This window comes from Mytilus trossulus, chromosome 12 (assembly GCF_036588685.1).
Source record: "Mytilus trossulus isolate FHL-02 chromosome 12, PNRI_Mtr1.1.1.hap1, whole genome shotgun sequence".
NCBI classification, from domain to species: domain Eukaryota; kingdom Metazoa; phylum Mollusca; class Bivalvia; order Mytilida; family Mytilidae; genus Mytilus; species Mytilus trossulus.
In genome coordinates this window covers 9,928,526-9,952,391 of record NC_086384.1, presented here as the reverse complement: position 1 = coordinate 9,952,391, position 23,866 = coordinate 9,928,526, and the positions used below count along the sequence as shown (strand labels likewise).

Below are 23,866 nucleotides of genomic sequence, written 5' to 3'. Positions count from 1 at the left end.
TGATGAATTGAAAGTGATGTATCGGCGGTTTAATTTATTTTTATTAAAAAAAAATTCTGATGTCAAAAGTATTTAGCTGAACAACAAATTAATGTAATCATTAGATTTAAAAACCTTAACGATTATTTACATTATGCACGGGTAAATTTGCTCTTTCTGGTGGCTCTCCATTGTACATAAAAATTAATGTCGCTGACATAAGGGAGACAACTGAAAGAGGGATCTCTTAATTACAGGATCAATATGGGAATTGGCAAGTAGCCTATTTACGTGGGTATTTTATTTGATGATTTTACCAATGTCTGTGTTCAAGGCAATAGAACATTTAATATTGTTAAGCATTTAATTTCCTGGTCCACCTGTTCCAACAAAACCCAGAAAATTAATATCAAACAAATAAAAAGGAATCTACAGTAACAGTTTCTTTTGTACAACTACAACAATTCAAATAGTTTAAATATGAAATGGATGTTATCTGTAAGATTGATACCACACCCTATTCTAAGAATAATTTCTTTTTCAGTAAAACTGTAATAAACAAGGCTGACGATTTCTATCCTGATACAGGAAATCCACAATGGAAGTTAGCACTCTGTCTTCTGTTGTCGTGGATTGTTGTTGTTCTCTGTTTAGTAAGGGGAATTAAGTCTTCAGGAAAAGTAAGTTTTAAGATATATTATGTGTGTTAGAAAATATGCCTAATTTGAAAGAGCAATTTTGACATGGAAGGGTATATCTTATCTCATTTATATATATACATTTTCTATATATAAAAAAAAATGTGGTATGATTGCAAATGAGACAACTCTCCATATGAGACCAAAATGACACAGAAATTAACAACTATAGGTCACTACCGCCTTCAACAATAAGCATTTTACATATTTATACATTAATATAAAAAAACATTTTAAATCGCGCCACATTCCCCCTACATTCTAAATTTCGTTACACAAAGTGAAATGAATTCATGTTTTAATCAGCAGTGATTTGCACATTTTTAATCTAAAAAGATTTGATTAATTTTACCAGACACTAGGTTTTACTTTACCAACATAGATTGAATATTTTTTCATTATTACCATGAAAACTGTTGATATTGCCTTTTAATATAGTATTTGGAGATAAAACTTGAGAGGTTTCTACAAGAAGTTTTTGACCTGGATGTTTTATCCCACATTTTTGAAGTTTCAAGAGATGTGCAGTGCGTCATCAATTTAATCCATTTAACAAATTGTCATCTTTGGTTCGTTCCATAAAGGGGGGTTGTTTCCCATGAACAAGGCTTAAAGGGGCACTAGCTGTCAAATTCATGGTCACCAATTTGACTCAAATTCTCATATTTGATTAATTACAATGTAAAACATTGATTTAATCTATCAAACGTTTAAAATAAACAGTTTACAGAGCATGGGGTAGATGATATGTAGGTTCGTTTCGTGTGTATTTAAATCCAGATGCCATCTAATTAACTATCGATTTGACCTCAGATGACCATACAGTACTGTTCAAAAATATCGATTCGATAACTTTTTTTCCGATTTCCGTGTTTCTCGGAATCACACCGAGTACCGCGGATTTCACTCCTAAAATCCTCCAAAGATTCTCTCCCAACACCGCGTGGCTGTTAATTGGTTTATTGCCCATCGGATGTACTTCAAATTAACGACGCGTGACAACATAATTGGATTACCCAGATAATTTACCTTTGAACATTTAATCGATCTTGGTTGCACAGGTGTGCTTTAAAATCACAGTATTATAAATTGAACAAATGTTTTCCTTTCTTTGACAGATAAAGATGTGACAATATCATTTAGAATAAGATAATTATTATCTTTTATATTTGTGTCTTATGCCGTTATCTTTAAAATAGAACGTACATACGAAAAAGTATGAAGAAAATTGTTATTTTGTGTTTCTATTACAGTCCGGTCAGGTCATACATTGTGTTCTTTCAGCAAGGACGATTTTGCCACAATTAGTTTCTTTTATAACTTATTCAATAAGCAATATCAGCGCATTAATTGTTCATTATTAAAAAATCAACTGGCTAATAAAATCATGTTTTTTTTTCGGTAACCTGATTCATCGGATCATCAAGTAAACTTAATTTATTGAGCAATGTAAAATATGATGTTTCACCACCTCGGTACATTTATACAGACTTGAATAATTCAAATTACGAACAGAAACTAAGGAAATAATTTCAAGTGATATTGATAGTGCTCGTCATTTTCGCATTTTACGGAACGGTTTTCAAATTGACGAAAGTATTTATATCAATTTCGTCATTTGAATTTGGAAAGTAAAAAATATTTTCACATTAATTATATTATAAATGTACTATAATTCTACCGGTGTTTGACAAGTTTATGACGCTCAATCATTTTACGTTTACAAAAGATGTTAAAAGTTGTGATGATAAGTAATCCGCTTATCGCTATCCGATAGGTCACTAATCCTTTAATTATTAATAAAATTTATCAAACCTCATAATTGCCCATCATAATATTCTATTCCAGTTAAATCAGTCATCATTTTATTTTCAAAATTTCCCAACCGCCTACAATTGGCATATCTTTATCATGATTATTGTCATTTGAATACAATCAGTCACCCCGGACAATTTCCATCATAATTTCAATTAATACATCACCAACTGTAAATCTATATTATTGACCATGGACATATAACTAATGTACTTTCTTTTTTGAAAGATAAAACATTAAAATTCAAATAGTTAAAAATGTGTTCACGTTTATTCGGATAAGAATTATATTTTCCCGATAAATCAATTGTAAAAGGACCTTCTGGAGCCTCAATACGATTGCACAAAAATGTCGTTCTGCAACTTTAGAAACCTTGAATGGACTTTCCCACGGTCGGCCAGAAAGGTCACCTGAGTTTACTAGTACGCGATATTTTTTCCCGCCCTTTAAAAAACTCGTGCTGTGGATAACATTGATGTTAACTATTTTTAGCATTTAACATTGTTAAGTAAGTCAAGTTCAAGTTCAACCCAAACTGTTGATAACTGAGATGTGTATCGTGGAATTGTCTTCGCACGGCAAATAATTGTTTTTAAAATCTTTTGTTGAAAATACACAAATTTACATTCATTGTGCGAAAGTTAATATTAAACAAAGACGAATTAATGCAGCTGGAAGTATTCCTGTTGTAACGGAAATGTATTATTATTCTGCTGTACTGCCAACAAATCGTAAAACGAAAATGCCGTAATTGTTAAGCATAACAATGGTGAATAATATTTTCCTTTTTACTTGAATATACAAAACTTTATTCAACTGCTCAGATTAATTTAGCGAAAGTTTCCGGTTATTTTTACACAAGTATGCTCATTTCGTAAATAAAATATTAATTTACTGGTGAAGACATCGAGGTCAAAATTAAGTAGTTTTCATTTTTTATAAAACTTAAATACAATTGAAAGAATTAACAACAACATTTTGCTTTTATTCATTCCAGCAATTAGATAATCGTAAAAAGAAAATGCCGTAGATTTACACAATTAATACGGGGCAATTATTTTGTCTAATGAATGATGAATAAATTTTCCTTTTTACTTGCATATATAAAACTTTTAGACTTATTATTTTTAAATAAAGACTAACTTTGAAGTAGAATATTTTGTTTTTCACATATTCCGCTATATTTTATAATCGTTTTTTTTTAAAGCAAGTACATTAAGGTTAAGATATTTTTAGATGGGCTAACAAAAAATACGAAAATATTTTGACTTTAGTTTTTATTACCACAAATGAAATTTAATTAGTATAAAAGACATTTAAAATTATACACCTGTTTGACACTTAAACTGGTACAGTAGACCGGAAATATAACTCTTTATTACTTCAACCTTTACCTGTCAGGAAATCCAATTACCCATTCAGTCTTGTGCCGGTATAGATCAAAGTAGGATAAGGGCAATTAATTCCTCGGTGTAGAGAGTGAGCTCGTTATCACAATAAACATTTACCTGATTTTGGGAGAGATTACTCCCAAATTCCTCCCAACATTTTGGGAGGAATATCGGAGTTTGTCGGAGTGGCTCCGACATTTTCCTCGGTGTAGGGTGTGGGAGAGTTGGTACTCTTGAACTGTACTGTATAAGCGATGTAAACACAAATAAAGATATGAATAGGTTAAACCAGCACGTGCAATTGGATTTTTATAGGTCTGTTTGATTTGAATTTATAGATTAAAAATATAAGTTTCTCATTGTTTTTAACCGTATAAGAATAATTCATGTGGATCGAATTAGTAATCAAATGATTTACCGTAGTTTCACTTTCATTGTTGTCATTTTTTTTCTTTAAATAACCAGTTCACGTACAATGCATGCCTTGTCAGTCTCTAGCTAGGGGGTTAAATTGAAGTTCACATGAATACCGGTTAGAATGATGATGACGTATTCACTTGCAAGTGAATCAGTCAAAAATTATGTATAATCGCTTATTTCAACAAAATTAAAGCAAATTGATTGCTAAAAGCAAATTATTATTTCATTATTCCAATTTAATTAATGATTAATCTAAAAAAAGTCATACTTTATTTTTTTATATGTATCGTAGCTAGTGCTCCTTTAAAAAAGAAACTATTGGTAGCTTTTGATATAATTTAGCATTTTCAACAAAATATCAAATTATTTGTAGGCTTCCAACCCATGAATGACATTTCAGCTGGACTAGTTACCAATTACTTTTGATCTTTTCAGGTTGTATATTTCACAGCCACTTTCCCATATGTTATATTGTTGATATTGTTGATCCGTGGAGCTACACTAGATGGCGCTATTGATGGAATAAAATATTTTTTGATACCTGAATGGTCCAAACTAGCAGATCTAAAGGTATATATATTAGTCATGATTGTTAGATATACTTACAGAAATAGTGGTCATTATCTAATTGACAATTGTACTGAATTTTGTTTTAAATTCAATTTCCTGTATTTGTCAATTTATTAGTGTATTTTAATACCATGGGGTACCTAAAATTTGAGAAGTCCTATATTTGACTTGTAACTCTTTTCAGTAGGTACATAACACTACAGGGAGATAACTCAGTAAAAATCAGCTAAATGTTTTAATAATGTATTAATTAAGTTAAGGAAATCTTAGGTCCTCAATGATCAGAATTAGTGTTTGTCTAACTGCTATATATCCAATGATTTTTTTTAGTCAAGGTAATTGGTACCTTCTTAAGATTAATTTGTAAATCTTTTTAAATTGAAATTGAATTCAATGATATTTTGAAGGGGAAACTGTAAAGAAGGTGATATGTCTCCTGAAAAGCTATGTCAAATTCCTCTATAAAGCATGTCATTTTAGTACACAGAAAAATGTTTTTTGGTCCTCCCACAGCATAAACATCACAGTTGAAAAAATTCTCTAAATTTGAAATAGATATAGGAAGATGTACATGTGGTGTGAGTGCCAATGAGACAACTCTCAATCAATCCAAATTACAATTAAAAAAAAAAAGTAAACCATTATATGTACGACCTTCAACACAGAGCCTTAGCTCACACCAAACAACAAGCTATAAACGGCCCCAAAATTACTAGTGTAAAACCATTCAAATGGGAAAATTTTCTCAAATTATGTGTTGACATTTATAATTTATTTATTATAGGTATGGGTTGCTGCAGCAGGACAGATGTTTTTCTCTCTCAGTGTGTCCTTTGGTGGAATTATAATGTTTGGAAGTTACAACAAATTTAGTAACAATGTATATGGGTAAGATTCATTTTCATTTTCAGAAATCATTACAGCATCTTTATTTATTTAATCAAATATGACTGATGGAAATGGGATGACCATGTCAGTTATTTTTTTTGGTAAAAATTATGACATATTACTAACTTCTGTCCGTCCCTTTTTGTTTCAGCAATCATTTTGATTGCCTTTTCCAAATTTTATGAAACTCATACACAGTACTAAAACCTTTAACATGCAGTGAGTTTAAATTTGGGCAGCAAGTTGTGTACTGTTCTAGAGTTATGATCCTTTTAACTTTGAAATTGCAAAGCTTGAGTAGGGCATATGTGTCCTGGGACATCATATTCTTCTTTTATTTTTATCTACTGTAAATTCAGAAATTATTGCATGCATTTATTATTGCGATTTTGTCAATTTCAACTAAAATCCGATTTTAATTTTTATCATTTATGGAAAAGTCATGCTTTATTCAGTTAAAATATTACAAAGTGCAAGTTTAATTATTGCGTTTACAACTCTGTCGCATTATTTGCAATAATAAAAACCTTGCAATAATTTCTGAATTTACAGTATATCTGTACTGTTGGACAGTCTATATATCCTGTGTTGTTCATATTTATATGGGTTTATATTTATAGTGATGCCTTGTTAATCGCTGTAATGGATCTGGTTACCAGTATAATAGCTGGTTTTGTCATTTTTACAACATTTGGAGCATTAGCTAAGAAAACAGGACTTCAAGTCTCAGAAGTTGCCAGGGGAGGTAAGAAAAGATGTTTTTCTTCTTTTTTAATCTCTTTATGGAGAGAGCATTTAACTTTTAAATACATTGTCAAGCTATTTAAATAGATTTAGATATGAGTCTTTATTTGAATAGCTATTTTAAAAGTTAAATTCATATTTTATTTAGATTATAATCAGATGATTGAAATCTTTTGAATTTGATACCACTGAGACTATCACAACAATTGAAAAAATGATCCTCAGTTTAGAATCTGTCGAAACAATCAAAATTCTTCTAGTTCCAAATACAATACATTAATTCTATTTTTCTATTACAGGTTATGGATTAGCCTTTGTAGCCTACCCTGAGGCATTGTCTAACCTACCTCTACCTCAATTATGGTCGGTTTTGTTTTTCTTCATGTTGTTTACACTTGGGCTTGACAGTGAGGTAAGATAGTTTTGTAATATGTATAGAATTATCTCCCTTTTTAACCAGAAACTTTTTGTTAATGATAATATATGAGCTGCGTCAGGGGCGGATCCAGCCATTTTAAAAAGGGGGGGGAGGTTCCTAACCCAGGACAAAGGGGGGGGAGGGGTTCCAATTACATGTCCCCATTCAAATGCATTGATTGTCCCCAAAAAAAGGGGGTTCCAACCCCAGAACCCCCCCTCTGGATCTGTGTCTGTGCGTTTGATAGAAATCAACCTTATTCAAAAAAGATATCAAAGAGGAATGTTGTTCTGTTTAGTAGGTTCTTATATCAACTGAATTTCCAAACAGTTACAGGTTGCATTTCTGTAAATATTGACAATGCAATTTCCCAAAGGAACTCCTTTTATGGCTAAAACTGTACCACTTTTACTATGAAGTTTTGAAAAAAATCTTATCCTAGAATTGAAGGTTCATATGCACTACAAATTATTTTCAAAGGTCAAAATATAGGGCTGTGCGGCATATTTTCAACATTTATATGCCCTTAACTTTTCAGAGTTTAAACTAACACTAATTTTCTTAACTACTCCTACCACCAATGAAGGGTTACCACAGATTTCAATGTAAACACTATGCACATGTATATTTACTGGTAACATTCCCAAGTTATGTCTCTATGAGATGGATTTACACAGAGAGCATAACTGGGAACAAGTAAGTAAACAAAATGAATGTTCTATGAATATTCTAAATCTCCCCAAAAGAGGTGTGGTTTGAGAAACAGCTGAATTTACAAAGTGCAACCTACAGACTTTGCATCAAGATATTTTTTAACCCTAAATAAGTTAACAGATACTTATTTGCATAAGGTTGTTTTCTTTCCAACGCATCTCATATACTTCAGCAGTTCTTTGCTGTTAAAGGAGTAGGGCCATGAAGGGTAAAAAACGGCCCTGTCTCAGAAACTGACGAAATTACTGCAGAATGACCCCTAACTAGGCAAAGGACCCAGACTTTTTTCTTATTTTTGACTGGAAATAACTATTATATTTGTGATGATGATTTTGTCTTATACCCTTATAAGATACAAAAGTTGAATATTACCAATTACATTATTTTGAAATGTGTGCAATGGTTATAATACTGCGGAATCATTTTTTTTGTTCAATTTTGAGGAATAATTATTACGAAAAGTATCATATTGTTGTGTACTATTTCTATGCAAACCAATGAGAAACTTGTATTTTGTTAAGAACTGGTACCCACATGAATACCAATAAGTCCAGTTCATTATAAGATAGGATTGTAAAAATCTATTCATAGATTACTATGAAACGAATTAAGTTAATGCTTTTCAAGTTTTGTTTTTTGTATTCAAATACATATGTGATATCTAATAATTTTTTTTGCAGTTTGCTTTATTGGAAACAGTTTTGACATGTATACAGGATGAGTTCCCAAAACTCAGAAAATATAAAAGTCACATGTGTATTGGTTTGGGAGTGATATGTTTCTTTTTGGCTTTACCATGTGTTACACCAGTAAGTATAAAAGTCATATGTGTATTGTTTAATTGTGTGTTTCTTCTTGGTTTTGTCTTGTGTTACACCAGTAACTATAAAAGTTACATATGTAACGGTAATTGTTTGATTTTCTGCCCTTTAACGAAATGTCTGTTTTCCATTTAAATGATATGAAATGTATCATTGAAAATTCTAAAATAAAACAAAAAAAACAACAATAGCTGTTGCAATATAGGGGAAATAACTCTGAAACTTTTTTTATAAACACTATAAAAAAAAAAAGGTTTTTTTTTATAAACAAATGTGAATAAATCAATATAAAGAAAATTTAAATCAGTTACAATGATATGGTTTTGAAGAAAACTATAAGATGTTTTGAAGGACAAGATAAGATGTTTTTTACCATGGCTAAGGCTAGAAGAGTACAAAACATTTCCTGATACAAGAAGTAGGTCCCGGTACTTAGGACCGATTTTGGCTCAAAACTTCCAGATCATCTGATGAAAGATTTTGGACATTTTTTTAACACTTAAGTGTCTACTTAGTAGATTCATTCCATTTTATGTGATATATTCGAACTGATTTAGTCATTAAAGAGACACTCATATTCAAGCTTAAATGTTATAAATCTATCATAATATATGTCACTTTTCTGTTGTTTTTTGTCAAAAATGAAAGTGGCCACATATGTGTTCATCCTCAACCTTAATATATGTTATGTATTATCATCAAATACAACTTACATTAAAAATAAAAAATTAATACAAATGTGGCCACATCCATTTAAGATGGAAACAGTCTAAAAATTCACTCAAATGCTAAAATTATCAGTAATTTTGCATGACTTAATGATGCTGATATCTGATATATGTGCATTGTATTATATTAAAAAAACCCCAACCCATCTGTATGTAACAGAAGTAATTTTCTTTCTTATAAAAAAGATTACATTTTAACAATTTTGTAAAACTTTTCTCAATTTTATATGGGCTTAAATTTTTTGGGCCATAAAGGGGATTTACTGAACCTACTCCTTTGAAAAGATACAGAGGACACCAAAGTGACAATGGTTTTACTTTTATAGTTTTAATAAGAATACTTAAAAGGCTGAAAGTACATAGCACAAGATAAAATAACATAAAGAATTTGTAAAAATATTAAGCCCATATAAAATTGAGAATGGAAATGGGGAATGTGTCAAAGAGACAACAAATCGACCATATAATATTTATATATAATTATTAACAAATTTTCAAATTATTTTTGCAGAAGATATTGTTTGGTGCAGAAATTGTAAAGTAATTAGATAATTTCTAATGAATTACCAGTTGCATGCAAACATTGAACTTCTTGTTGTTTGTACATGGTGTTATGATAGTACATAGTGTTATATTTATCTTACAGACAGGAGATTACATAGTAGGATTAATGGACAGTTATGGCGCTGATTTCTCTGTATTGTGTGTAGCCACTTGTGAATGTGTATCTGTACTATGGGTTTATGGTGAGTCAATCTTATTTTCTTCAATTAAGAAAGAAGAAAGGGTTTGAAAATGAATACTTGCATCATGTTTCTTAATGAACATATGAATATACCAGTAACTTTAAATCAAAAATATTCATGGCCTAATAAATTTAAGATAATTCTTTTTTTTTCTTTCTTTTTTTTTAACGATTTTATGACATCATTAATCAAGCAGCTGAACATGAAGATCAAGTAAGAGGAAGACTTGGTATGTGTGCCAATGAGATAAGTTCCACTCCAAGTCGCACTTTGTAAACCATTATAGGCAAAAGTTTTGCCTTCAACACAGAGCCTTGGCTCACACCTAACAGCAAGCTATAAATGAGGAGTGTTAAACCATTCAAACATGATTGTCTAGTCGAAGTAGGAATGTTGAGTTCATGACACAACTTAGAGAATGCCATGCTGTTACACGATAACACACTTGATGTGTACAAAGCTATCATGTTATAACTCTTAAAGCCCTCCTTACATTCTAAGCCCCTTATTTTAAAATGTCAGAGTTATCTGCCCTTTATCTTCATTAACCAAATTTTCATCAGATTCTTAATGGAATTATTATTCATGCCAATAAAAATTGTTAAACTGAAATAATTTAAAAAACTTTTGTTTACAGGAGTGACAAGATTTATTAGAGATATTGAATTTATGTTGGGTAAAACCCCAGCACCAACTACATACTGGTTGTTTTGTTGGGTGTTAGCTTCACCACTTCTTATTGGGGTAAGTAATATACTGTTTATTCAGAAATAATTGAGAGGTTTTAATTGTGTGAATAATGCATCTGGGTGCTTATCAGCAATAATATATAGGAACATGCATTTTGACACTTGATGCATATATACTAGTCAACAAAAGAAACGATACAAGACTTTTTTTCAAATTAAAGATTGAGTTTTCTGTTCATTGGACCAATATTGAAGGTAGTTATACTTAATCATTGTGGAAATATAAATCCGTTAAAAAAAAATTTTTTTTTGCTTTTGTGACTTTTTTCGCATTTTTTTTTTTTTACAAAATTTACATAAAACGACAATTTTAAAAACAGAAGTTCCAAATAATGATGCCAACCTCTTATTTAAAGGTAAAGATAGTGTTTGCCATCAATTTGTTTCTAAAAATCATAGTTTCTTAGTTTATCTGTTAAGCAAAGTTTGGACCTACGAGAAATCGTTAAAATGTTTACATTTTACCATAGACAGTATGTGTAAAGTGATATTCAAAAAGCAGTAGCAATCTTAAAACTCATCTGAAAGGTTCCAAATTTACTGTGTGTTGTTTTCATATCTAAAGCATTGATTTGAGACGAAAAATTAATTTTTTTTTTTTGCATTTTTTGAGATTTCATAAAAACACTTTTTTTCCCAAAAATTTGAAAAATCAATATTTCAACCCATTAGTTACATCATGAACATAACTTGATTATCATATTGAATATTTTTAAACAAATTGAAAATTTTATTTAATGCTTTGAAAATTATGTGTCGATTTTTTTTCAACTTTTGCACCCTTTGATCATTTACACGGAATTAAGATACTTCCTGACAAGTTTTGATTTTCATTATCACATGTGCATACATTGCAAATGAAAGCTTTTTAAAAATGTGTATCTCATGTTTTTTTATATCAAATACTTTTTGATAAATTTTATTTCAAAGCCGTGTATCGTTTCTTTTGTTGACTAGTATATCTGGATACAGATTATCCTAATACTGCAAAAATAGATCTCACATTTATATCCACTCATGAAAATCACAATAATAAATGCATGCAATAATCTATGAATGTAATGAAGTTCAGGTTTGACCATCTTTAGTCTATATTTAAAACTAAAGATATTTTTAAATGAGCTGTATACAATTTTTCAGGAAATGATTGTATGTGTATTTGAATTTCTGTCAAATATACTTTTCTTAAACATTTTTATGCTGAGTTCACACGTAATTCTAATTCAATTCCCATTAACTAATTCGAATTAGTTAAATTCGCATTCGAAAATTTTTACGTCTTAACGTCAATTCTAATTCGAATTGCAATAAGCGTCAAATTTGCTTTACTGTCCAAACTACATTAACTTTGAATTCGTATTAACAAAAAACGTATTTCTAATGCAAATTGGCTACAATTAGTTAATTTGAATCAATTCGAATTAAAAAAGAAGAGTGTGTGAATGCGATTAGCAAATTCGATTCACATTCGATACGAATAAAACGCCGTGTGAACGAGGCATTATACTTACCATTTTTAATTTATTGTGCATAGCTATAGGTAATGCTGAAAAGAAATACTTTCTATTGCTTATCATTAGACAAGTTATGTATCATGTTGACTTTTTATATACATATACATGTTAGTATACATGTACATATGCTATAAGATTGACTTAGCACCTAAAGTAAAGTAATTCTTTATTACAGGGTCTGTTTGCATACCGTCTGATTGAGTATGTACCACCTAAAGTCAAAGATGGAGTATTTTTCCCAGATTTCGCCCAGATTATTGGATGGTGTGTGACTGCCGTAGTGTTATGTCCTATACCTTTGTACTTTGTTTATAAATTCATCATAACACCTGGCAAAGTCACTGAAGTAAGTATACACTGAAATATTCAATTATTTTTATTAGCTCACCTGGCCCGAAGGGCCAAGTGAGCTTTTCTCATCACTTGGCGTCCGTCGTCCGTCGTCCTGCGTTAACTTTTACAAAAATCTTCTCCTCTGAAACTACTGGGCCAAATTTAACCAAACTTGGCCACAATCATCATTGAGGTATCTAGTTTGAAAATTGTGTCCGGTGACCCTGCCAACCAACCAAGATGGCCGCCATCACTAAAAATAGAACATAGGGGTAAAATGCAGTTTTTGGCTTATAACTCAAAAACCAAGGCATTTAAAGCAAATCTGACATGGGGGTAAAATTGTTTATCAGGTTAAGATCTATCTGCCTTGAAATTTTCAGATGAATCTGACATTCCGTTGTTAGGTTGCTGCCCCTGAATCGGTAATTTTAAGGAAATTTTGCTGTTTTTGGTTATTATTTTGAATATTATTATAGATAGAGAAAAACTGTAAACAGCAATAATGTTCAGCAAAGTAAGATCTACCAATAAGTCAACATGACCAAAATGGTCAGTTGACCACTGTAGGAGTTATTGCCCTTTATAGTCAATTTTTAACCATTTTTCGTAAATCTTAGTTATCTTTTAGAAAAATCTTCTCCTCTGAAACTACTGGGCCAAATTAATTGAAACTTGGCCACAATCATCTTTGGGGTATCTAGTATAAAAATTGTGTCTGGTAACTCGGCCAACCAACCAAGATGGCGGCCATGGCTAAAAATAGAACATGGGGGTAAAATGCAGTTTTTGGCTTATAACCCAAAAAACAAAGCATTAAGAGCAAATCTGACAGAGGTAAAATTGTTGATTAGGTCAAGATCTATCTGCCCTGGAATTTTCAGATGAATTGGATCATCGGTTGTTAGATGCTGCCCCTAAATTGGTAATTTTGAGGAAATTTTGCTGTTTTTTTGTTATTATCTTGAATATTATTATAGATAGAGATAAACTGTAAACAGCAATAATGTACAGTAAAGTAAGAACTAAAAATAAGTCAACATGACCAAAATATTCAATTGACCCCATGAGGAGTAATGGCCCTTCATAGTCATTTTTTAACAATTTTCACAAAATTTGTAGATTTTCAGTTACATTTTCCACAGAAACTACTGTTATAGTTAGAGATAATTGTAAGCAGCAAAAATGTTTAGTAAAGTAAGATCTTCAAACACATCACCATCACCAAAACACAATTTTGTCATGAATTCATTTGTGTACAATGTTTAATATTAACATAGAACCAAGGTGAGCGACACAGGCTCTTTAGAGCCTCTAGTTTGTTTTTTGGCAGTGTTGTTTTAAAAATAGCACAATGTTGAATTTAAAAACTAAGAATTTGATTCAACAAAATATTGGGTACATGTGCTTAAGGTTACAATTGAATTTGCAAGGTAACCTAAGTTGCATTTTGAAAGAAGATAGAGAAGGATCAAAAAGGACTTCTTTGTGAGAGTTGCTCACTGTGAAATGCATTCTTGTTTTCAAAGAATTTTTGGTTCAACTATCCATACAAAACTTATGAAAATTAGTACTCCATGAGTTATAATTGATTCACAGTAATCTGCAATTTTGATAACCACTGCAGATAACAATTTGCACCAATCCAACTTAACCATATTATTGCACCAAACATCAACTTAACTTAACCACATAGTATTGCACCAAACATTAACTTAACCACATAGTATTGCACCAAACATTAACTTAACCACATATTATTGCACCAAACATTAACTTAACCACATATTATTGCACCAAACATTAACTTAACCACATATTATTGCACCAAAAGTCAACTTAACCATATATTATTGCACCAAACATTAACTTGACCACATATTATTGCACCAAACATCATTTTAACCACATATTATTGCATCAATCATCAACTTAACCACATACTATTGCACCAAACATCAACTTAACCACATATTGCACCAAACGTTAACTTAACCACATATTATTGCACCAAACATCATTTTAACCACATATTATTGCATCAAACATCAACTTAACCACATATTATTGCACCAAACTTCATTTTAACCACAAATTATTGCACCCCCAAGTCAACTTAACCACATATTATTTCACCAAACATCGACTTGACCACATATTATTTCACCAAACATCAACTTGTTCACATATTATTTCACCAAACATCGACTTAACCACATATTATTTCACCAAACGTCAACTTAACCACATATTATTTCACCAAACATCAACTTAACCACATATTATTTCATCAAACATCAACTTAACCACATATTATGCACCAAACATCAACTTAACCACATATTATTTATATTTACAGAGACTAAGAATAGTAACAACGCCAACAGCTGACTGGGGACCCAATACCAAGGAAAAAGTATACAATCCTGAAGCACATTTAATGTCAACAGGCATTGGAAGAAAAGGAGATTATGCTTATGACAATCCTGCTTCACAATTATAAACTATAGCAATATTAGAACCATAAAGATTGTTTCTCTTTGAAGTATATTTCAAAATGAATGCATCACACATAGTTTCAGGGTACTTGTATAACAAAGAAATGCAGAGCTATTTTTAATTTTTACTCAATAGTGGAGAATTTTGTGAATATGACAGAAAACCATCACAAATATATTGTAAATCCGTCTACTCCCTGATTTTTTCAGTATTTTAATCAATTCCAACATAATTTTAGTGCTGAATTTTGAAATGTACATAGTTTTACATTTTTTTATTACTTTAAATACAAGAACTATAAAATATTTTTAAAGTGAATTTATCAATTGTTTGAAAAATTACATTTCTTTGATTCTATATGACTTTATTTTTTAACTTAAAACTCCTTCATTTTTTATAAGTGATTTTAAAAAGTGATGAATTGAGAAATTTTATGATTTTAATTTGTTTTTGTTTTTTAAAGACTGCTTTTTTAAAAGATGAATATCAAAGATAGAATTGTTATGAAACTAAATACAAAACTATTCTTTATTAAAGTAGAATGAAGTTATAAAGTAAAATAATGATTTTGCTAATATTTCAAATGTTGCATACAATAGATACCTCATTTGTGTTATTTATTTTAAGGAACCAATTCATTGAAATGTTGTAATTAAAGTTTTGTCTTCTCTTGATTGTACTGCATTTTCAATGCAAAATTAACCATTTTTTCAATGCAGGTTAAATTTACATCTTTACACAAATTATTAATCATCCAGATTTACCTAAAATTGAGAAATTTTAAATTTGGAATCATCGAAACAATATTTTTCTTTTTTAGTTTGAATCATCAAAAAGATTTTTTTACAAAATCAATGAAATTTATACCAGAATCAAGGGAGTATTTAATAATCATGTCTGCATGAGTTTGATATAAAGATGTTCACACTTTCATGACATTCCTTTAAAATATGACCTTTTTATATGTATATAATTTCCTTTCTACAATTTTATAGTTGTTAAACATATCAAACAAGATTTTTTTACATATTATATATATCTACATTTGTACATATCATGTATATCAATTCATAACGAGGAAATTTCTATGTTTTGCTGATTAATACATCTTAGGTCTGGATTTATCTAGTTTTATTATATAGATTGGGCAACGGATTCATGTGGTAATTTTCTTGTATCCATGTCTCCAAATATTACATAACTATTAAAAGTAGATTGAAACTAAAATTCATATTAGCTTATATATTTAACTTTGTTTGGTATGACTTTACATGTTACAAAATCATTCTTTTACTAAAAAGATAACTGTCAATAGTAATTGCACTAAACCAGAAGATTTTACAAAGCAGAATTTAATTGATAAAGAGTATTATATTTTATATTGGAGATTGTTTTTTTTAAACAGAAATATTTTTAAGATAGTTTCCGTATTTTTATTTTCATCCACATGTGATTTGTTGGTGATATTTTATTGTTATTGATATTGTTGAAATCCATGAATCGATTGTTTGTACAGTTATCTCATTCAAAATAAATAGATACAAACATTTATACATTTTTTGTTTGAGTTTGCCAATCATATACAAACTGGACAAATTATACATTTATATACCCTACTTAGTTGCATTATTATTTACTAGGAAAATAAGTCCTAGGACAAATTCTCCTAGGAAAATAAGTCCATAGCTAGTAAAATAAGTCTGGCATTTATTTTCCTAGGAAAATTTGTCCTTATACATGTTTTTCTAGTAAAATTATGATCATGGACTTGTTTACCTAGAAAAAATGTCTGTTAGCAAATTACATTCTGGAAGCAAAAGAAAATGAACACTTTTTACCGGATCAATGGATAAATACAATGCAAAAGATTAACATAAACAGTAAATCATGACTGGTGATTTAAACATTGGTTATCTTAAAAACAAAAATATCTGCTAGAAACAATTTTATGATGAAAACTATTGAATAAACAACCCCATCTTAGTTAAGAATTGAAAGTTTTGATAATAATGTCCAATTAACATAAAGAAAGTGGACCAAATTTCCTAGGAAAATTAGTCTGGGGATTTTTTTCTATTCTTCATAATATCAATACACAATTCTAAAACAATATTAAAACAACACAAGCCATGTTAATTAACCTTTAAACATAATTGATATGGGTGTCTTTAATATCTTTGTCGAGGAATAATAATGACATTAACATGATTTCCTAGGAAAATTATTCTGGGGACATAAATTTAAAAAATATTAATACATAAATCTAAAACAATATTAAAACCATTTATGTAAATAAACCTTTGAAATTAAATGATATGGATGTTTTTATCTAGGAATAATTATAACATGGACATGATTTCATAGGAAAATTTGTCTGGGTACATATTTTTTTTCATATATATTATTACATAACTCTTTAACAAAATCAAACATGCAAGGTACTGGAAAAAGTTACTTTGGTTAGAAATAAGTTTTAACCTTTAATTTAAATTATAAAAATCATGGACGTTTTGCCCTATTAATATTAATACCACGGACATGATTTCCTAGGAAAGTTAGTCTGGTTACTTACATTTTATCAAAAATAATAACTCTTAAAAAAATTTTCAATTATGTAAATGAATTATATGTTTCAGATTTAAAAAAAAAAAAGGACATGGACATTTTTACCTAGGATTATTAATGACATGGACTTAAATTCCTAGGAAAATTAGTCTGGGGACAAAATTTACTAACATCAGACTATATTTACTAGTCAAATTTGTAACCATGCACATTTTATACTAGGAATTTGGGTCCGCCCGGACATATTTTACAAGGACAAATATATCGCTTACATTATCATGAATAAAAAGTTGTATTTAGCAATGCAACAGCTTATGGAATAACGCATGCTGTGCAGTTAGCCAATCAGAATAAAGTAATTTAATGAAACATACATCTAATGTAATTATTGACAAATTTCTACTGGTCCGCCGGACCACCAGCTGATAAAATCTACTGGTCCGACGCAAATTCTACTGGTCTCGGACCACCGGACCAACGCCAATTTCTACCCTTGGTTGCGAGTCACTATTTTAGTGAAAATTAAAACAAAGTAGGACAGACAAAATATTAGGAAGCAAGAACATCTCATACCCAACTATATCAGTCCTATATATATTCAAGATCGATAACTCTTTCGAGAGATATTATCGGGTATACAATATTGTTAAAACCAGACCAATCGTAATATAAGTCTCTGTCGGAATGTATACAATAACTCTTCTTTTTTTTTACAATTTAAACATTATATCGATTCATTGCCTGGATTTAGCTTTAAATATTGAATTATAAAAATAAATTACAACAAAATAATATTCAATGATCGAAATTCATTTAAATCAAAATTTGAATCAGAATATTTCTTTGAAATAATTATAGAAACATATAAATATTTGAATGCCTTTTAAGCAAAAAAAAGTTTTTTAAAGAAATTTTCATCATATTCATATCTTCCTAAAGTTTATTATAAAACATACTTCTTCTGATTTGACACGAGAAGGAGAAGATATTTATTTGTACATTTATGAAAACTTTTGTATATCACAATATTTAAACTCTGGTAATACATGTATACACACTGACAGGATGTTGAATGTCACCTGATTGCTTTTGGTTTGCACGTCTACCTGACAATATACTATGATGTAACATTATAACCCAAGTTAGATTTCACCTGTTCGGTCAAGGAATAAAATTTTAAAGGTATAGAATATTTATCTATTATATAAATTGTCATTGTTTTTTTTTCTCTTAGGATGAAAACATTTTTGTTCTAAAAGGAATGTATGAATATATTTCTAAAGAAAGATAAAATATACAGAAAACTTGAAAAACACCTTGAAAAAAAGAAGAGATTTTTTTATTATTATAGATTTTGTAAACTTTTTTCTGGTAACAGTATCTCCTGGATGAATATCTGTCAAAATAAATGTTCCCGTGTCACACTTAAAATATTTTTTTTTATTAAGAAATTTTGAAATCAATGATATCGAAATATCACTAAAGGAAAATAACAGAAACATCAGAGATTCTTTATGAAAAATATAATATAATCTAGGAAAGTCTTACTATAGAAATCATTGATTTGATGCAACATTTTCATATGATACATCAGCCGCCATTTTGAAAAATCTCGGAAAATTCCCTTTTTTAATTCGATGTTTGACCGAATTTTCCCTGAAATTAAACTGTTTTAAGTAGTATTCCTCGCTAGCTATATGTTTGAATATACTTAATCGATTTGCAAAGTTTGTGTTTTATTTACAGAATTTCTTTATTTGTTGTAAAAGTAGACATGGGTATCGGTAATTTAGCATTGCGTCAACGGAGAAATGACGAGAAAAAGTGCATGTTTTACGATTCCGATTTGACCGAATTTAATCAAAAATTAAACTGTTAGGACCAACATTGTTTGATAGAAATATGTTTGAATATCAAGGATTGATTTGCAAAAGTAAGAAAACGGATCAGGGTTATGAGAAAATTAAACTTTATTGAAGCATATATGCATTTTATATGGGGAAATATAATACAAAATGGCGGCTATTATACGTCACAAAAGTCACGTGATGTCTAATTTAGTTGGATATGATTTTGAATAATGCATACCAAATATGAAATTGAACCTTGGGATGATAATACAACTGAAATATGCCATGTAATAATCTTGTAATATCAGGATACTAGACAAAATCATACAAGGCACCCCAAAATGGAAATGCGGAAAGGACCAAAAATACAAAACAACCAGATAGCAGAAAACGGACTAAGGCCACCAATGGGGTCTTCAGCGCAGCTAAAAAAATACCGCACTTGAGGCGGAATATAGCTGGTCCCTAAATAATAATGTATACCAGTTCGAGGACATCGACGCAACTTTAATCCCAAAACAAACAAATGAACCAAAAAAAAACAAAACAAAAAGGTTGTTTCCCTTTTATTAAAGAATAGAAAGTCTGACTAACCGTGTGAAACATTTGGTTCACAATGCATACGAAAGGAAATTGTAATTAACAAAAGGATTCGCCCATCAGCTAACTCTATTGTAAAGATATTTTGAACTTTTTTTACGTATATATATATATATATATGACATTTTATTTTGTTCATGTCAATTTAATAAATTGACACAGCGAAATCAAAGTGAGTAGTATTTTATTTTCTTATTTGAAAACCTTTATTCATTGCAATACTAGTTCATATACACAGTTAGTGCACGTTACATGTATTTCTTTTTAAGTTTCGGGTAAAAACTGATACAGAGATTACTTTAAAATTCCATGAGAATGAGAGGATCAAAACTGTGTAACCCCACTTCATGTTGTTCCATAGATCCGACATTTCATCCAATAGTATTGTGTTGTCCACAGATCCGACTCTCACCAAATATTCTAATTTTTATATAAACCCTGTTAAAATCACTATTTAACTTTCATTATCTTTTGATTCGTATTGATACGACAGTTTGGCATCATGGAAAATAATCAATGGTTGAACGAGTGTACAAATTAATGGTTTACATATTAAAGACCTTCACTTCTTTTAACAGATGGAAACTGACAAAAACATTTGCAGAAGACTCTATAATTGTTTGTGTGAAACAATAGGATCAACGGAAGTTGTAAAAGCAAGACGGCAATTCTATGCGACAGTAGATTATTTCACAGAAAAGAAAAACTTTGCACTAATTACTAGTGGTAGCAGGGCAGAAGGCTTAGACATGCGAAGTGATATAGACGTAATGTGTCTTTTTAGATCGGTGAATGTGAGTGAAGAAAGAACAGACTATTCCTTTCTTATTCCGAATAATTTTGTTATGGATACTGACAACTGTAATCCTTGTTTTACTCAATTAAAAGGGTACAGCTGTTTTTATGATGCACTAGTGCATTGGCTTTCTACTCCATATGGAGAGGAATTGCGGTTTGAAAGTGAACGTATACGACATTGGATTGTTTCGATGGTCGGTCTCTTTAGGCCTGTGTCCTTACATGGTCCATGTGCATCAGACATGAACGAAATAAATGGATTTCTTGATATCACTGTTTGTCTGCGATGTCCAGATTTTATTCAACAAGCACAACCATGGATTAAAAGGGAACGTTTTTGGCCTTCTCCGAAATTGGTGTCAAATATATGCAGTTATGGTACTTTATTAGTACCAATAGGTACTAAGGATTCGCCAAATGAACATTTAGAATGGAGATTGTCTTTTTCCGTCGCTGAAAAACATCTGATATTTTCGTTTACACATACTCAACTTTTATGTTATGCTCTTTTAAAACTTATGTTGAAGCAAGTAATTGATAAAAATGAGAAATTTAATGGATTACTATGTTCGTATTTCTTGAAAACCATACTGTTTTGGGTTTCTGAGGAATCTGAGCCATATATATGGCGACCAGAAAATATATGGACATGTTTTATGAAATGTTTTAAGCGACTCATATATTGCGTTTACTACAAATATCTCCCTCATTATTTCATAATCGAGAACAATTTGTTTGATTGTAGATTTAACAGACAACAACATAGCAACTTTTTGATATTTTTGAAAGAATTGCATTCGAACGGAATAATGTGCCTAAGGAATTGTAATTTGCTTTCAAACTTCTTCAACAACATCCCTCTTGCACCAAATATGACTGATACAGAAGTTGTTTGCTGTATATTAAATGCAATTATTCAAATGAATTTACGGCAATATTTACGGTTAACAGGAATGTTCTGTATTGTAGGAACCCCGTCCGAACAATTGAAAATGGGAAAAGTATTTATCAAGAGAATTTTGAATATCAGACCCAATGGTTTCTTGCCATTTATTGCTTTTTGTTGGTTTTCTCAACTTATAGGTAAAAGTATGGATAGTTACACAAAGTGTCCAAACAGATATAGATACAAACTATTGAGGCAATTTTTGCCATACCTTTTTATGGGACTTTATACAGATTCAGTTGCAAGTTGGATGTATTTAGCAACATATTACTATTGTTTTGGCAAGTACAGAACGTCTCTTAAACTTATATTCCATTCTTTGAAGGAATGCACTAATGGAAAACTATTCAACGAAATATGTACGTTATCTTCCACTTATATTTCTACGATCGAGCAAGAAGGAATACGACAAAAGATATGGAAAAGGAGACATGTATATAAGCACCATGTCGTAAATGAGATATCTTTTTATTTCAATTCTCGAATTATTCCTCCAGAATTAGATGTGCAGGCTACTACACTGGCTTACATACCTTTGAGGGTATACATTCATTTTCTAAGGTTTCTCTGTTTCTATCGATTAAAGGAAGATTTTCAGTGTATGCAAGCAATTGATGACCTTCGGTAATCCGTATCTAGAACACATTTTGAAGATGATAGATGTGCTCTCGGACAAGCCTACCATTGTTTAGCAAAAGCTTTGTTGATCTTTGGACAACCGAAAGAGTCTCGATTTTATTTTGCTAAATCAAACGCGTATAAAGACAAATTTAAGGGTTTTTATTTCTAATATTCAATCTTACACATATGTGCCAGGACTCGGAACCGTGATGGTACTTCGAACCGCGATGGTCATGCTGAACTGCGATGGCCTCCGCTGAGGGTGTGTTGTTTAATACGCTTATGTGCGATGGCGGCATTGATTTAAACAAAAAACAGTTTTGGTTTCAAGCAAATATTATACATAGATGATACAAACATCAGAAAAACTCAACCATCATAATATGAGTGTTCAAACAGTTATTGGTCTCCTTTTCTCAGTTATAATAAATCTTTAATGAAGAAAAACCTGTTTTTATATCATATGGTTTGATGGATAACTATGCAGAAGTGCAAGGGTGGTTTATACGCTGAATAGCATGTTATGTTCATGATTGTATCAAAACAGTCAACAAAAAGTAGAGGGCTAATAGAAGTGAAGTCTGATAGAGGCTTTTGTAAAACTATAAAGCCTATCAGTGATAATCAGTTGATATAAAAAGGTCATCCGAGACCTCCATTTAAAAATAAATAAATATGCATATGTTTTTTATAAGTAAATTGCTAGTTTTTATGATAATTAGTTATCAAAGGTACCAGGATTATAATTTAATTTTTGTCTACATAAGACTCCTCAGCTTAGTGACGCTCAGATCAAAATAGTGATAAAGCCAAACACATACAAAGTCGAAGAGCATTGAGGATTCAAAATTCCAAAAAAGTTGTACCAAATACGGCTTACGTAATCCTTTCCTGGATATAAAATTCTTAGTTTTCGAAAAAATCAAAGTTTCGTAAACAGGAAATTTATAAAAAATTTACCTTATATGGTATTCATGTCAACACCGAAATGATGACTACATGCCTGGTGATACCCTTAGGCGTACTAAATTATTATCCTGGTACCTTTGATAACTATTTAGGGACAAAACGTCCACCAGCAGAATCGACCCAGTGGTGTAAATAGTTATCAAAGATACCCGGATTATAATTTAATATGCCAGACGCACGTTTCGTCTTCATAAGACTCTGGTCAAAATAGTTATAATTTGTTCAAATCTAGAAGACATCTACTTGTTTTATTGTTTGCTTCCAGTCAACAATTCGACGATATGTTTTCCGTATACAATGAAATCGGTGTGACCGTTTACGTACAAATCCGGTGATCGCAATACCCATAGATTTGTCATTGAAATAAACTATAATCCTATTGCACATGTTATACACGTGCTCAATATCCATGCTTCTTTGTTTATTGTTTCCAAAAGTGACTATCAGTAAACTATAGATTAAAAAACGTCATTTCATAATTAGCTGCCAT

The 23,866-nt window shown here is 30.4% G+C and overlaps 2 protein-coding genes across 2 annotated transcripts in view; both read left to right on the top strand.

Annotated features, from left to right (window-relative positions):
• The window catches only part of LOC134693144 (sodium- and chloride-dependent neutral and basic amino acid transporter B(0+)-like), a 32,914-nt gene extending 16,336 nt beyond the window's left edge, over positions 1 to 16,578 (top strand). The window contains exons 6-15 of the mRNA XM_063553851.1: positions 524 to 659; positions 4,739 to 4,873; positions 5,658 to 5,761; positions 6,382 to 6,506; positions 6,805 to 6,917; positions 8,318 to 8,446; positions 9,833 to 9,932; positions 10,570 to 10,676; positions 12,371 to 12,541; positions 14,888 to 16,578. Coding sequence (XP_063409921.1) covers positions 524 to 659; positions 4,739 to 4,873; positions 5,658 to 5,761; positions 6,382 to 6,506; positions 6,805 to 6,917; positions 8,318 to 8,446; positions 9,833 to 9,932; positions 10,570 to 10,676; positions 12,371 to 12,541; positions 14,888 to 15,031 — 1,264 coding nt within the window. The 3' untranslated portion in view covers positions 15,032 to 16,578. The remainder of the gene's footprint in view (positions 1 to 523; positions 660 to 4,738; positions 4,874 to 5,657; positions 5,762 to 6,381; positions 6,507 to 6,804; positions 6,918 to 8,317; positions 8,447 to 9,832; positions 9,933 to 10,569; positions 10,677 to 12,370; positions 12,542 to 14,887) is intronic.
• A 3,531-nt stretch (positions 16,579 to 20,109) lies between these two features.
• LOC134693087 (uncharacterized) lies at positions 20,110 to 22,967 on the top strand. The gene is made up of 2 exons (XM_063553795.1): positions 20,110 to 20,214; positions 20,621 to 22,967. The coding sequence occupies exon 2, from the start codon at positions 20,621 to 20,623 to the stop codon at positions 22,412 to 22,414; it is 1,794 nt and encodes a 597-aa protein (XP_063409865.1). The 5' UTR covers positions 20,110 to 20,214; the 3' UTR covers positions 22,415 to 22,967.
• The last annotated feature ends 899 nt before the right edge of the window (positions 22,968 to 23,866 follow it).

Coding starts and splice junctions, on each gene's coding strand:
- LOC134693087 (XM_063553795.1), top strand. CDS start 20,621: ATGGAAACTGACAAAAACATTTGCAGAAGACTCTATAATTGTTTGTGT.